We start from the raw sequence: 15,951 nt of genomic DNA, 5'->3' as shown, positions 1-15,951 counted from the left end.
GTGACTGTGGAAATTAAGTGTATTGCAAAGTTTGTAACGAGAAAAAATAAACTAGTTTTAATTAAGAAAGGACTTGTGTCGCTGAAGTTTCTCAGAGAGAATTTTTACGGGAAATTATCAAACAAGCAGATACGTAACAATATATAAAAGCAAGAATTTATAAGATTGTTCACTTGTATTTTACATTGTATCCTGTCTCTTTAATTTCTTACTCAAAATCAGAGATTCAGCACTACTTTGTTATAAATATCTTGTTGAACTGTTATAATGTCAGTGTTGAGCCTATCCTATTTCTCTAAGGTTCACTCAATTTTACCTGAATATACTACATTGCCATGTGCATTAACCTGTATGCATGTATATATCTAAAAACTTGATCCTGTGGATGAATTAAATAATACATTACTAATATAGGAGTGGTCCAAAATGATCTTTCCTATTTTAGAATTTAATAATTAATTAACTAAAATAATACAGCCATGTAGTTCTCAAAATCTTATAGCCCAACTCAAACAGTTTTTACTGTCATGTTTTTTGTTTTTCAATCCAGTGAGTAGTGCTATCCTGTTAAATGGCAATTGTGCCAGAAAATGCTGAGTGGATCATTTGACTTGCAGAGACCCAGTCAATGACATGTGGGGCAGCAAAATTACAGGTAAAAAGTAGGGAGGTATGTTAAGGATATTGTGTATCACACATGTATAGCAAACACCACAGAGCTAAAGACTAGGATATTAGACACAATTGCCACTGTAACTATGGACATTTTTCAGCAAATGTAGACTGAAATCGAATATGGGTTAGATGCGCTGAGAGCCACTAATGATGCACCGTGTAGAAGTCTACTGACATGTCAAGAAAAACCGTTTGAGTTGGGCTACAAGATGTTGAAAACTTCATGGTCGTATTTCCTTTGTTAGTTAATTATTAAATTTTATAATAGGAAAGATAATTTTGGACCACCCTGTATATCTATAAATTGGATATTTTAGATTGACTAAAGAAGACATTACTAAGTTAACTCTATTACTGATCCCATCATATTTTCAAACACATGTTCTGAACTATCTGGCCTGGATGTAGCAATCTGGATGTAGTGGGTTCAAATCTCCAATGCTGAACATATTTAATCTTTTAGCTATGGGAGTGTTATAAAGTGATGGTCAATCACACTGTTCATTGCTGAACAAGTCACCCATAAGTTGGCAGTGTGTGGCATTGACTAGCTGCCTTCCCTTCAGTCTATCACTGCTAAATGAGGGATGGTTAGCACAGATAGCCCTCAAGTAGTTTTGCATGAAATTCAAAACAGACCAAAATATTTATGAACTAAATTTCTAGTTAGTCCATGAATTTGTAGGTTAAAGGGTCCGTAATGTGTTTTTATCATGTGCAATGATTTCCTATAAATGTAATCACGTAGGTTCCACAGATTATGGGGGGTTGGTTAAGGAAATGTATTATGGAGGTATTCTGGATTTACTGACTAACTGTGTTTGAATAAATGAATGAGAGTGGACATAATGTATAAAAAATGAAACAATCTTTATTCACAAAAACAAAAGAGCATATTCGTAAAGGATGGCACCTTTGAGCTCTCTGTATCTGTATCTATCAACAAGAACTTCTTGTTCTAGACTGATAATAATTAGCATTATATGCACAAAACAAAAATGCAACCAACGTGACTGTTGATCATTCCCTTTGAAAAGTAATGGTGGTTATAGCCTCGAGGAGTCAGATGACCTACCACTGGAAAAGATAATTGTCTACTTTCACACAATATGTACAACTTTACACAAATCTCTCTCATGAGATGGCACGGATGATGTCTTAGGGATTGATCCAGAACAATAGGTAATAGGGTAAAAGAAACTTAACTACTTCCTTGCCTATCATTCCATATTAAACTACATACACCTATATATATATAAACATTTTTACATATAAAAAGGGATAGCAAATACAAAAATGTAACCGATAATACCATTCATACTGCAATTAATCTCACTAGTTCCTACTGGGACCCCAATGTATTTTATACAAGAAACTAGTGATTTCAAACAATTTTTTTTGCCCATTTTTTACACTGAGTATTGTAAAAAAACAAAACATAAAATTAATGCATATGAAGCATTATGTGGACAATATAAAAATACGTCAGTAATTTGAGGATTAAAGTCTTTGAATAAATCCACATATAATATCCACTTGAAGGTCGGGTGATATTTAAAGGATATAATTTGACTCGTGTTTCAATAAGTATGATTAACAGTTACATGGGTAGTACAAGCATCCTGATGGAATTGGCATTGTTATGTTGTGTACACAATACCATGTTCTCACAGTCTGGAATAGATTTTACAGATTCAACTTCTTCGTCACAAATGCCTCTCAAGAGATAAATAGATCTATTTTCAGCAAAGATGCTATCCTTCCTACAATATACATAGAATTAAGATTTTTCCAGTATATATTTCGTGACCAAATCTCTTGTTATTCTGTGAAACCTATATTACCATTCTTGGAGGAAAAAAATTGCATATGAGTATACCACAATATTAAATCAGAAAGAGATTTTATCTTCCAAAAAAAAAAAAGACCAATGAGTGACTTACAAACTTGCAACAAAGAAACACATTGTATTTATGATAGGAATAATTATTATCACACAGCAGTTTGTATTCTCTATGTTAGTGTAATTTGTTTGCCTATTCGTATATTAAAAGAAGTAATAAAAGGTCGCTCTCTACTTTCACACATAATATGTACAACTTTGCAGAAACATTTCCCATGAGAATCAGGGGTGTAGAAAGTGGTAAGGCTAGTCAGGCCATGGCCTGCACTTTTTTGTTCATGGTATATTATAGCTACATTTATGTATGAAAACTTGCTTTTTTTAATTCAATACTTTACATGGTGTATATTTAGTATTTGTAGTTAAAATGGCAAATCTCATAGCACTAAATTTTCAAAATTTTTCTGGTGGGCATGCCCCCAGGGATAGAAATAATAAAATAAAATTACGTTCACTCGATGGAAAGCTATCAGGAAAATTAGATTCCCTCATGTCATGTTGCATTTCCTCATGAATTGTTTTTTAATATTCAATCCATGCAATATGTTCACTTTCATTGGTCATAACTAAAGGAATATGGATGGACCATGCATATTCCTGATCAGGAAAGTGAACTAAAAAGATGAAATTCCTCAAGCAAAGTTTAATTCCTCAGGAATCTAGTATTTTGATCCCTGACCACACCTAGAAATGGCAATATGTCAATGGCCTGACCACTCAAAAATTGCTTCCTACGGCAATAAGAAGACAAAGGTAATACCTTAGGAGTATGACCCACAACAACAGAAAGTTGAAAATTAAGTGTTAAATTATGTGTTTTCTGAATGACATCAGTACAATAAGTAAGTTAGATGTCTTCTTGTAGGATTAACAAAAGTTTAAATTCCTGAAATGTTATGTGGCACTAATAAGCACAGTATATAAATTCTTATGTTTTGCATTATACACAAGCTTTGGCATATGTGATGACCAAGCCTCTGGATTTTTGGAAGACCGTATTGTTCTCAGACGAATCAAGATTCGCTCAATTTTTGGACAGTGGAAGGATATGGGTCTGGAGAATGCCTCACCAAGAGTTTTGGCTCAACAGATTGCAGCCAACTGTAAAGCATGGTGGTTTCAGCGTGATGGGTTTTAGGAGTTGTTTGGGTTGGTGGGAGATCGAGCTTAGTGGAATGCATTGGCAACATAAATTTTGCGAAATACGTCGAAATATTGGAGGAAGGACTCTTGGAGCACAGTGTCACACTGCTAGAAACACCCAAAAGTGGCAGGAAGAAAATGGTATCCAGAAGTTGCCTTGGCTGAGCCAATCTCCTCACATGAACCCCATCGAAAACTTCTGGGCCATACTCGACCAGCAAGTCAAGAAACAGCCAAAAAAGAGCAATCTACTCCAAGTTTTGAAGCAAGAGTTGGCAAAAATCCCACAATCTAAAATTGATGAGATGATTCTCACGATGTCGCAAAGGATCAACGAACTCCACGAAGCGAAAGGAAGATCTACTAGATATTAATTGAATTATGAATATATCAATTCATGTGAATATGACTGAAAAATTCAATTTTTTTGTGAAAAGGTGGTGTCTATTTACTTGTGACCACGCTCTATACATGCATCAGCTAGTTTTCACATTAAAATATGTAATGGAGCAAAATTTGGTTTCCTGTGCCAACATAGTCAGACGAAAGAAGTGGGCAAGTGATACCCTTATTAAGACCTCTTCCGTCTAGCTGCTCTGCAAAGATAACCAAATCTGTTCAGAATCCGTTGAACAAATTTCGGGCTCATCCCACCAACTTTGGCCACTTCTGCATTCGTTAATCTGGGACGTCCTGGTCCATCGGAAAGGACAAAAAGGGCTGTCAAGAGGAGCATCGAAATGGAACCCCGGACGCTGCTCAGTTGTTTCCTTGCCGTGTTTCCTGAACTGCACGATGATTCTGTTGACTGTCTCAAGCAGATGGTGAAATAAGTCCGCGGCAAATTTCGCAGACTTTGGGAATCCAGCTTTCCAGATTTTGTTAGAGGAAGGATAGTTGGTAGAACTCAAGGTTCTCTCGAATTGTGGCATGTTGTAGCACAAAATAATTAGTGTGCGGACCATTTTCATTTATATAGTGCTCTGTGAACACAAAGTAGTTAGCATAAATCAGTTAAATGACGAAAAATTAGGTGTCTATTTACTTGTGACCACTCAATGTATATATGGGCTAATGATTCTTCTACAGTAGGTGTTTATGACTTGTTGATAAATTCAACAATAAATGGACAACACACACTCCACTTGTTTTAAAATATTATATATTATAAAACAAGTCACACTATGTACAAAAATTCTTTACACTATAGATATCACAGTTGTGTCTCAAACTGTAAATCATTCTCTTTTCTTGTTAAAAGTCCACTTAGGATGATTCATTTACTTTAGAATCCAATTAACAAGACGAACTATTTTTCTATGCTCTTATCACAATAGTATCAGTGAATAATTCACTTATGCCACCCTGTGGGTTAACACAGTTGTGTCCTGAACTTCAAATAATTGTATCCTTTTCATCAAAGTCCACAGACAGGTTTAATTACCTTGACAAGACACATTATTCTCCTTATCTCTATTAAACTGTGAAACTCACTTTAAAATATCACCTGTTATGGCTAATCACTCAGACACCAGATAATTTCACGTTTTGTTTCGCTAACTAATTTTCTGACTGAACTACACTTGACTTGCGCTCGCTTGGTCGCCTGTATTTATATTTTTTTCACTGAGGCCTCGAACTTTCTCTAAATTATGCGAACGGCAATATAATATAACAATATTCACTTAAGGTAACGAGAAAAATACCAAAGATTCGAGTAACTTGGCGTCAACATTACTACAATTGAACGACACACATAACCTACGACTCTTACCAAGTTACACAACTAAACTTGTCATAACTATCGCCTTTAAAATGATTAACTCTTGTTATGAAACTAAACAAGCATTAAATATCAACTCACAAATAAACTAAATAATATTCAACAGGCACTTCGATTTGTAATATATTTATACTGTATATGTTAGTTTCTGTTATTTTTATATATGAGTTTCTAAGCTATATCTTCTATACCATATTGCCCCTAATTAAAGCTCCCTCTCTAATTATCGCCTCCCCCGGTATTTCTATAAAGCTTACCTCTACTGTAATTCATTTTCTTACTGTAATTTTGACAGCAATAGTAATTCAAAATATAACCCACTTGTATTACCGTACTTTTGATTCGAAGAAAACAAGCATAAACACACACACATAGCATTGAAATAAACAAATCACATGTGAAAAATTAGCGCCCCCTATTGCAGTTTGCAACGACCCCGCGGGCGTTAATTAGAGGCAATACAGTATATTAGTTTCTACACTATTTTTTATATATGAGTTTATATCTTTTGCTCGTTTCTCTTAATTTTCCATTTCACATTCAAAATCAGAGTCGTTTAAATATAGTATTTCAGATATATCATTTGAGTCCCACAAGTCACTGCCCAAGAGACTTTTCGTTTAAGATCTGAGCTCGTCAGTTGAGCTGGATGATGAGAGACAAAGGATCCTCTGATTTTGAATCCGAAATGGACAATTAAGAGGAACGTGGGGGTGGGGTAATTGCAGTTTACGTGATTTTATATCACAAATTTCAAGCCTATTGATTTGTAATGATTGGCCAGCTTTGCCTTTCAAACCGCAACTTTTATTAACTTCTATGTTATTTGTCTTATATCTGAGTTTCTACGTTATTTTTGCAAAAGTTGAGTTTAAATAAATGTCATTTAAAGATCTTCTCTGACTTATAACGAGGTGAAATTTTGAATATACCGTTACATAGGACAAAAATTTTGGTTGAAGGCGATTATGAAGGTTCCATTAAAATTTGCGAAACCTAAGATGGGGCTTGTAAATTTCACCTACTTTCAAAATATATTGTTGCTATTTAAGACATTTGTTTGTATATTCAACAGTGGAATCTAAGGAAATATAGCGTGACAGTTACACCAACGCACCCATTATTTCATTTCCTTTACTATGTTTATTTATTTATTTTATATCGTCAAAAGTTTTTTCGCTATTTTAGGTTAAAAAAATGAAATTCAAAATCAAAAGGCCGATATGAGGTGTTGTTATTATGTTAGAAATATCAATAATGATATTTCATTTCGACATCCAAAAAGCCATTCTTCTCATATAATATAGTCCTGTTGCAAAATACGTTTCAACGTCTGACCTTGGGCAAACAAAATGTACGTAGCCCTCTGAGCATATAAAGTTACATATTTAAAAAATCGCCGACTTGCTTCTAATCTGTGATTACAGGCTGCTGTTGGCTTATTCTGTTGCTAGGTTAGTACAAACAGGGCTACTGGAGCTGCAGTTTCATCCTGACTTGTTCTCCTCCTTGACAACCAGAGACAGTCTCTGGCGCCAATACGGTGCTGGCGACGACCGCTAAACATTACGGTTGTTTTGTTGCTCTTGCCCAAAAGAGTGCCTACTCATTACTTAAACTGACGTGAACGAAACATGGTAGTATTTTTGAATAAAGTCCTAGAAGCAATGTTTGGAAATGGTTTGATAAGATATAGATAAATAAACTATTTTCATGAGAATTTTAGTCCGATAAGGTTATAATGTACCAACATGAAATACTTAATCTCAGAAACAGAAGATAACAAAAAGATATCAAAATTAAAATTTAATTTTATCAATTCAAGCACTTTCATAAAATTAACCAACTGTTTTACTATAGGCTAGAATTTACTTACTGTAAACTAACTGTGCAAATTCGTATTACAAAGAATGTATACTGGACGAAATAATTTACGGACCATTAAATTGTTGGCAGAGCTTTTCTAGTTGGCTAAATTATTACCCTAACTTTATTAATGATAATGAATGAAATTTTTTATCTTCTTAACATCCAGTCTGCGTGTCTATGAGACCGAATTTAGGATAATAGGTGGGATAGGGAGGGATGTCACGTTTTCCGGATCTCACCAAACATGTACTCCGGTAAAAGGCTTGATCTGTTAAACACAAAATACCACAACGTACACCCAAAAGAACTCAACTCTCAATAGTGTTTAGCCTGAAAGATGCGGATATTAGAGGTTTGACTGGACTGTGTTCCTCTTGCACAAAATAATTGTGTTCATGTTCAGGCAGGTACCGCACATAACCGTCTTACAGTACTAAGGAAGCATTTTTTCGGCCATATTTATCTACAAAGCTCGAGAAAACCCAGGAGAAAGCGGCTTTGTATTGCGAAACTTGTGCAGCCACAACAGTGTGAAATTCTGGATGTGGTTGTGGATTTTACTCCCTCACAGCCTGGAAACTAGTGCGAATTCAGCCACTTTGACGGGCAATTCAGATTCAAGATATTACACAGAATTCATATCTCTGTTCAGAAGTTTTTAAAAGAGATAATATAAGAAATTTTTTGGAGAATCAACCCGCCAAACACGTCTCCCTGACTCGCAGACTAGGCGTTAATACAATATCATAATATGCTTAACGGTGAGCCCTTATATAGGTCACGCCCAGTTTGGACTGTTTGCAACAGCATTAGGAGATATAAATTATTAGTTTATGTAGCAAATATCCCAAGTGGGTAATTCAGATGGATGGAGATCTGGAGAATGTTTCTCTATTTCCAAATTAAATTGCTTTCCAGCTGATCTACTGTATTTGATGGGTGAAGCAGATGTGAAATCTACTCTTGATGTTGGTCTCATATTTACTCTGTAGGACAGAGGCTTGCAGAAAATGACATCTAGTTGATTTTAACAATAATTTCGTGTTCAAGGTAGGCAGTAATAGTAAACATTGTCATCCATTGCAGTGAAACTAGATTCAATGGATGACACCAGCTGAATGGAGATGTAACCACAGCATGTTCGATAATATTCCTATTAGAGATAGTGGACATTTTTATTGGTTTCGACTGTTATAGGCTTTCAAACTTATACCCGAAATTGATTTCAAATATACCACATCTGTTGCTATTGGTCAAAGAAGATATAACAACAGTTTATTTATTTGAGAGCAAAGCCACATTGGGCTATCTGCTGTGTCCACAGTGGTGAATCGAATACCAAATTTCAGCATTGTATGTCCATAGACTGAACGGTGTCCCACCGGGGGATATATAACTACAGAATGATCATTAACGCTCTTTTTAGAAACAGTGGACCTTTTTATTGATCTAGGTTGTCGTAAATATTCAAACTTATATCTGTAGTAGAGCCGATGATTTCAGATATTTCAGTCTTTTTAGAAGTGACAAGCTGAGGTACCCGTCTTTTGTTCAGGTTATGAATTTAAAAAAATGTGGGGGTGGATGCTATGATAAATAACACAAAAATCCTAGCTTTCTCACAATTTATTTATAACATTATTACAGTATTCATTATTACCTCATCAAAAGGTTCATATAAGCTTTAAGAACTCAACATATACATACATAAAACATGTTATACACTGTGCGATGGTCAGGGTGACTTTGTATTAAAGAGATAGCGGCCAAAGTAGTGGCGATGGGGATGTTTTCTGTTACCCACTTTCAACACCCAACTCTTAATGTCCTCCCACAGTGTTTCACGTGATTAATTAATTGACGGTCATTGGCCACAGAAGTGTCTTACGGGCCGAAGTTGAAATGTCACGAGTCAAAGTTGGAAGTTGGTATAACTAAAAAAACGGCTCCTCTATCAGCCTGTTGGAGTAGAAACATCAGCTGAGTTTATGTATTATTGCTATAGTGGCAGCTATTTTTTTCATTGCATTCCTTCATGGAGAGTGCTAGAGCACTCTAAGATATATATATAAGACGTTTGTGTGCCCTCCCCCACACTTTGTGTTTGTTGTTATCTAGAAAACTTAATGAATTTTGTGCGTAAGGATGTAGCGCCATCTATGAATGTAGTTAACGTTAACTTATGTCAAACATAATAAATGCTCAATAACAGCAATAATAAAGGTAGAGAGGGTTTACCCTCTATTAACATGCCCCTTGTTCCAAACTGTCATCCACTCAGTTTGTTTGAGATTGGTCCAGTGACCTAGGAATAGTTAGATAACGGACAAATAGATAGACATATTTTTGTGCTTCATATATAAAAATTGAAGCTATAACTACACAATGTAGGTATGGATAGGTTGGCTCATTCAATAGAAAACGGGCTTGATGGAAGGAAGCAGGGGGTTGTTATAAATGGAGTTCAGACATACTGGATTAATGGCACAAGTGTGACACCTCAGGGCTCAATGTTAGGACCTTTGCTCTTTTTAATTTACTTCAGTGACATAGACGAAAGAATGGTGAATAGATTATTTAAAATTTCTTGATGGCAGTAAAATTTTGGGCGTTTATGGCTGTGAGGAAGATACTGCTGCTTTACAAATAGATTTGGGTTATTTGGTGAGTTGAGAGTATTATATGGAAGATGGCTTTTAATTATAATAAATGCAAGTTAATGCATATGGGATATCACAATTTGATTTATGAATATAATTTTGACTGGCATGACTTTAACAGTGTTATGGAAGAAAAATATGTTGGTGTTTTGGTTAACCAGTCACTTAAGCCATCTAAGCAATGTGCTGTTGATAGTGGCAGCGCAAATAGGATTTTAGGTTGTGTCTACAGAAATACTGAATACAAATCTAAAGAGGCTACAATGTCATTGTATAGGTCATTGGTTAGGACATATTAATAGTAGTGTATCTAATCGTGGGCTCCTTACCTTAGAAAGGACATTGCATTGTTGGAAAGGGTTCAGAGGAGGGCTACAAGGATGATACCTGGGATGGAGAGATTGTCATACGAGGATAGGTTAAGATTTCTAAATTTGTTTTCTCTTGAGAAAAGAAGAGTTAGATGGGATTTGATTGAGATGTTTAAGATTATTAAGGGAATTGATAGTATTGGTGCCTCATCTTTTATCGTATTTAATGGTGAGAATGGTAAAAAGAGGGGACACAAATATAAATTTTGGCAGGATAGTATTCATTTTCAGCTAAGACATCTTTATCTTTTCAATCGTCCTCTGATGAGACAGCGATAAGTTTACAAACTTACAACGCTAAAATCCTGGATTAGATTCCCCGCGATGGACACAGCAGATAGCTCAATGGGGATTTGCTCTAAATCAAACAAACAAATTTTCCAACAGGGTAGTTGAACTTTGTAAGGGGTTGCCTTCAGATCTGGTACACGCAGTTAATTTAAAGAAGCTTAAAATATTTGAATGATAAGGGCTGGCTTTGAGTTTTTTAGTTTTTAGTATAATTTAGTGGATAGAACGACCTAGATGGACTAAAACGTTTCGTGTTGGTATTTTATGTTATGTTACAACGGTGTAGACTATCATAGCCCTTCAAACTTTAGTCTGAAATAGTGCCGTTGATTCCAGATATACCAAAAATTTAATAGGTGTTTGGAATTGCAACCCCAGAATATTTGATAATGTTCTTTGGAACAGAAAACCTTGTGATTGGCCTAAACTATCATAGACTTTCAAACTTTTAGTGTTTCACAAACTCTATTTCAGCGACGAACTGGCGATATGTTAGGACATGTGGTAATTTGGACGTTCAGATAACACCACAATAATCATTATGACAACACAGATGGTCAAACCTTTTACATACTTGAAGAGCTGGACCGTAGGGGATGGAAACATTCTAGGGACATATTGAAAATTTATCTCTGAGTAGAAAATTTTTAATTCATAAACTTTAACGTGATTCTAATTCAATGCACGTGCGGATAAATTCAGTCGTGGGGCCAGATTACGCTCGTGAGCCGCTAGTTGGACTACGCTGCATCAGGAACTAGTTTGGACAAGAAATTTGCACTTCTATTGTATAATAGTTAATCGGTCAACAATGAGGATGTAGTCTACTTTATAGTTGTTTATATGGAAAAAAATTATGAAGCCATACATTTGACTTTTTTGTAGACATTAAGTTTAACTTAGAACAGTTCATACAGTAAGGTTGAAATATAACAAGATATTTTCCGTTTCACATCCTTTCGTCTATTTTTGTTTGTTTGTATATATTAAGTTTAACCTAAAACAGTTCATATTGTAAGGTTGAAATGTAACAAGATATTTTCAGTTTCACATCCTTTCGCCTATTTTTGTTTGTTTGTATATATTAAGTTTAACCTAAAACAGTTCATATTGTAAGGTTGAAATGTAACAAGATATCGAAAGGATGTGAAACTGAAAACCTATTTTTGTTTGTTTGTATATATTAAGTTTAACCTAAAACAGTTCATATGGTAAGGTTGAAACGTAACAAGAAGTGAGTGACTTAGTTCGCTCCCTATACTAAACTAAGACAACTTTAAAACAAGATATTTTTTTGTTTCATATCATTTCGCCTTTTTTTTTTGTGTAGACATTAAGTTTAACTTAGAACAGTTCATATTGTAAGGTTGAAAAAGGAACGAGGAATGAGTTAATTAGTTCGCTCCCTATATTAAACTAAGTCAAACTTAAAATAAAATAAAAATTACATGTTGAATCAAAGAGGCAGATAAATCACAATAAGAAACATCTGAAAACCCGAGTGCCTTAAAAAGTTACCCTTCTTTTTTAATGCCACAGCGGTAAGCGTGGGGGCTTATATAAAGGTAAAATTTGGGATTCGATTCCTGCGGTAAGCACAGTACTAAACGTCAATTGTATTTCTCCCTGCTTAACAATAACAAATACGTCCCCAATTTACTCATTAAGAAGGTAGATGCGTAACTTTAGAAAGTACTTGGGTTTCTTGTTTTGTACTGCGATCAGTCTAAAAGTTATTAGTGAGCGATTTGCTGTCTAAAGGTCCTAGTTTTATTTTAAACGTTAAACTTTGTGACGTTTCATTGTTGTAGGCTGTAGAATTCACAAGAAGCAGATTTTTCTAAACGAATTCCTAGAATATTTGGCCAATGAAATGATGACCTCGGCTCGAAACATCTCATTTAGGTAAGCTTGTATTACTATAAATGTTTAATAAACATGATGTAAGTTTACTTTGTTAGAAAATATTTTTATGAGTCGAGCGTTGAAGTGTAAGTAGTGAGTTTCGAAACACGCAGATGCAGCTTTTGTTTATAGATAAATTTAATAAAATTTGTCTCTTCGTCTTAGAATCTCAAAATTAATTCATTTGCAGGTTATATTATTCTTTGTGGAGATTAAACATTTTTTTCCGAATATTTATCAGTTTTTATGTACACTAACAAAAATTTTACCACTGTTGTGTGTACGTGTTTACCAGTGTTGTATATGTATGTGTGTGTTGTGTTAAGTATTACACATCTTTATATCATGAAACAATAAAACACATACGTTATCAATTTTTTTACACAAAGTATTTTAAAACACGAATATGTCTCTTTATATGTCCTAATTTTAAAAACATTATCATAGTCTTTATACCTTCAAATGAACTTTGAACTATATTTCTTAAATATAGTTATTAAATAATTTTAATAGTAATGATTGGTGAATGTTTTTTTTTATTAAACCTAAGACATGTGTGACCGAGCGTGGCCTAGCGGTTAGAATGTCAGACTGTGGATATGTAAGTCCAAAATTCTCGTCTCATTAACAACTTTGGGGCTGTGTGTGCGTTATAAAGGTGACGACCAAATCCCACTAATTTGCTGGACAAGAGTAGCTCAAGAGTTGGCAGAAGCTGCTGTTATGTAGCTGCCTTCCATTTAGACTATCAGTTTAATATTAGGGACAGCTAATGCAGATAGCCTTTTAGTAACTTTATACGAATATCCGAAAGCGAACTAAAGACATTTAATGGGCTTAATAAACAATTTATATACATAGGAGTTATCATTCAAGCCAAGCTCTCTGAATCAAGTGATGGGACATAACATTTTTTTTTCTAGTAATGAAAATTAGCGAATAAGTAATGATTCATGTTTATGTTAAATCTTCCTAAATTTCTTTTAGAACCATACTCTCACAAGCAGTTACACCATCGGGGATTACGTATGAATTTATCAGCTTTCGTGTTATGTGGAAATTAAAGTGTTAGATATAAACTTTTATTACAACAAGTCAATAAATGTTGCATCTATACTTTGGACTGTTCGAACGAGTAATGCCACAAGATGGCTCAGTGGTAGGTTTGAGGGTTTATAACGCTAAAATGCGGGTTCGATCTCTGCGATGGGTATATAACCATTTGTGCAACTTTGTGCTTGAACAAGAACTGACCAAGTAATAGCTGAACGTTTGCGCTTGTTCAAAGTCGTACGTAACATATACACATGTATATGTCTACTTGCTGTATTGCATCGATTTTTTTTATATGTATGCGCGTGTTTTCTAAAAAAAAAAAAAACTTTCTCGACATATGACACTTTATGGACTTACACCGATAAAATCTGGGGCTCGATTCCCCGCGGTGAACCAAGCCAAGACAGCTAATTCTGTAGCTTTGTGCTAAGCTAAAAACAACAAAAATAAGAATATATTACTTTATCCTTTCAGCACTACTGGAAGACCAACAAATGAACAGGCTGCACGATGGAAGTTTAAAGAAATAGATCTTAATAATAATAAGGTGAGTACTTTGGTTAACTCATATTTGAGAGGCAATATCTTAACTGTATACATCCTGACAACCGAGGTCGATTGCTATCTTAGCAACAACAACAGAGTACCGTATTTTTCGGAATATAAGATACACCGGTGTATAAGACGAACTCTTATTTTGAAGACAAAGATTTGGGGAAAAAAAACTACAGTCGCATTTGAAAGATTTTTACTGAACAAAAATTCAATTTGATACTTCAAAAATTAGTATATATATATTGTTCTAAACACAAAAGAGCTCAAACATCAAAATAAGAAAATACCGTAAATAAAAAAAAAGTTTACTGTTATTTAGTTTGGTTCAAAACCTACAAAATCTTCATTGCTTTCACTGTAATTTATTTTTTTATTATTTAGGGAGCATTATAAATAGTTATGTTTTTAAAAGAAAAACAAACAAAGTACTATTGTTATAAATAACACATCCAATTGAACTAAACTATGCATGCCTATTTAAATATATTTACACATGGCTCGAGTATATCGTATATATACATATATGTTATTCATACCTTCGGTGTATAGGACGCAAGCAGATTTTAACATCAAATTTTGGGGTAAAAAGTGCGTCTTATACACCGAAAAATACGGTATGTCATGGATTCCTAACCGCTGGGCTGTAGAAATATTCAATGAAAGACGAAATATATAACAACGGTAATTAAAAATATGACTAATTCTTTCGGAATAAATATAGTCCCCAGCTCTTAGTGACAAAGCTTGGAAAGCAATGGTGTGTGTGTATGCGAAGTACAATTGCAGCAAGGGTTGAATACTATATCTAAGGTAAAAATTGTTTGAAAAATCTAATTTAACAATGATGTACATGTAATATCTTGACTGTAGGTGTCGCCCTTTAGTAGCAATAATTTACATATATGGACATTATTTTCATAATAAATGTTACATAATATCTTAAATGTAAAGGTCGCTATTTTACTAACAATGTTTTATGCTTGTGTTCGTTAAAATCTCATCGAAAGTTGTTGTGATACATACATAGTGTGATTGAAGGAGATTATTTAAAAACTAGCAGAGACGCGCAAAACATTTGCGGTGAAATTATTATCTTTATTAGAAGTGTACTTCTTTAAATACAGGATTTCTAGAATAATATAAAAGAATTCTAATCGCAGACACCGAAATCTATAAGCCCATTTGCTTTAGGCCTAACATTTGTTAAGCCTTTATTAAGTACCACATATATTCGTTGAAGAGATAAATTAACACTATAACTTGCTTACGTTTTTTGCTTAAATTTAGTTAGGGCTAAATTTTATCTTCCTTAATACTATCGATAAATAAACTTATAATGTTATTCTACGACCTAACGTTAGACTTTTTTAAAAACTTTGATAAGCTTTAAATATGTTGTTGTATAAAATGTGTAATAAAGGATATTTACAGTCGCTGCTGCTGTTGATGCGTCTGGACAGATTCCATTCAGAATTCTTCCTTCCTCCTTTACTATTGCATAATAAACTGTTAAATGCTATAGTAGTGTTCACGAAATCAGGGTTTGAACACTATGTAAAACACTGATTCTACTTCCCTCTTCAGGGCCGTGTCAATGAATATAATGCTTATAGCATTTAGTGCGGTTGCACTACTTCTCTTCATTTGGTCGTTTACACTACAGACAATTCCATAGTAAAATGTCACTTTTTTCATTTGAAGTAGTTACCAGACGTATATTTCACATATAATACTGTTACG

The 15,951-nt window shown here is 34.2% G+C and overlaps 1 protein-coding gene across 1 annotated transcript in view; it reads left to right on the top strand.

Annotated features, from left to right (window-relative positions):
• LOC106469951 (SPARC-related modular calcium-binding protein 1-like) overlaps positions 1–15,951 on the top strand; it is a gene marked incomplete at its 5' end in the record, with an annotated part of 75,452 nt that overhangs the window by 44,932 nt on the left and 14,569 nt on the right. Inside the window, 2 exons of the mRNA XM_013930472.2 lie at positions 12,507–12,600; positions 14,131–14,203. Of these exons, the coding sequence (XP_013785926.2) occupies positions 12,507–12,600; positions 14,131–14,203 (167 nt within the window). The remainder of the gene's footprint in view (positions 1–12,506; positions 12,601–14,130; positions 14,204–15,951) is intronic.

The sequence above is a fragment of the Limulus polyphemus genome, unplaced genomic scaffold (genome assembly GCF_000517525.1).
Source record: "Limulus polyphemus unplaced genomic scaffold, Limulus_polyphemus-2.1.2 Scaffold3739, whole genome shotgun sequence".
Taxonomy (NCBI): Eukaryota; Metazoa; Arthropoda; class Merostomata; order Xiphosura; family Limulidae; genus Limulus; species Limulus polyphemus.
This window is presented reverse-complemented; position numbering and strand designations above follow the sequence as displayed.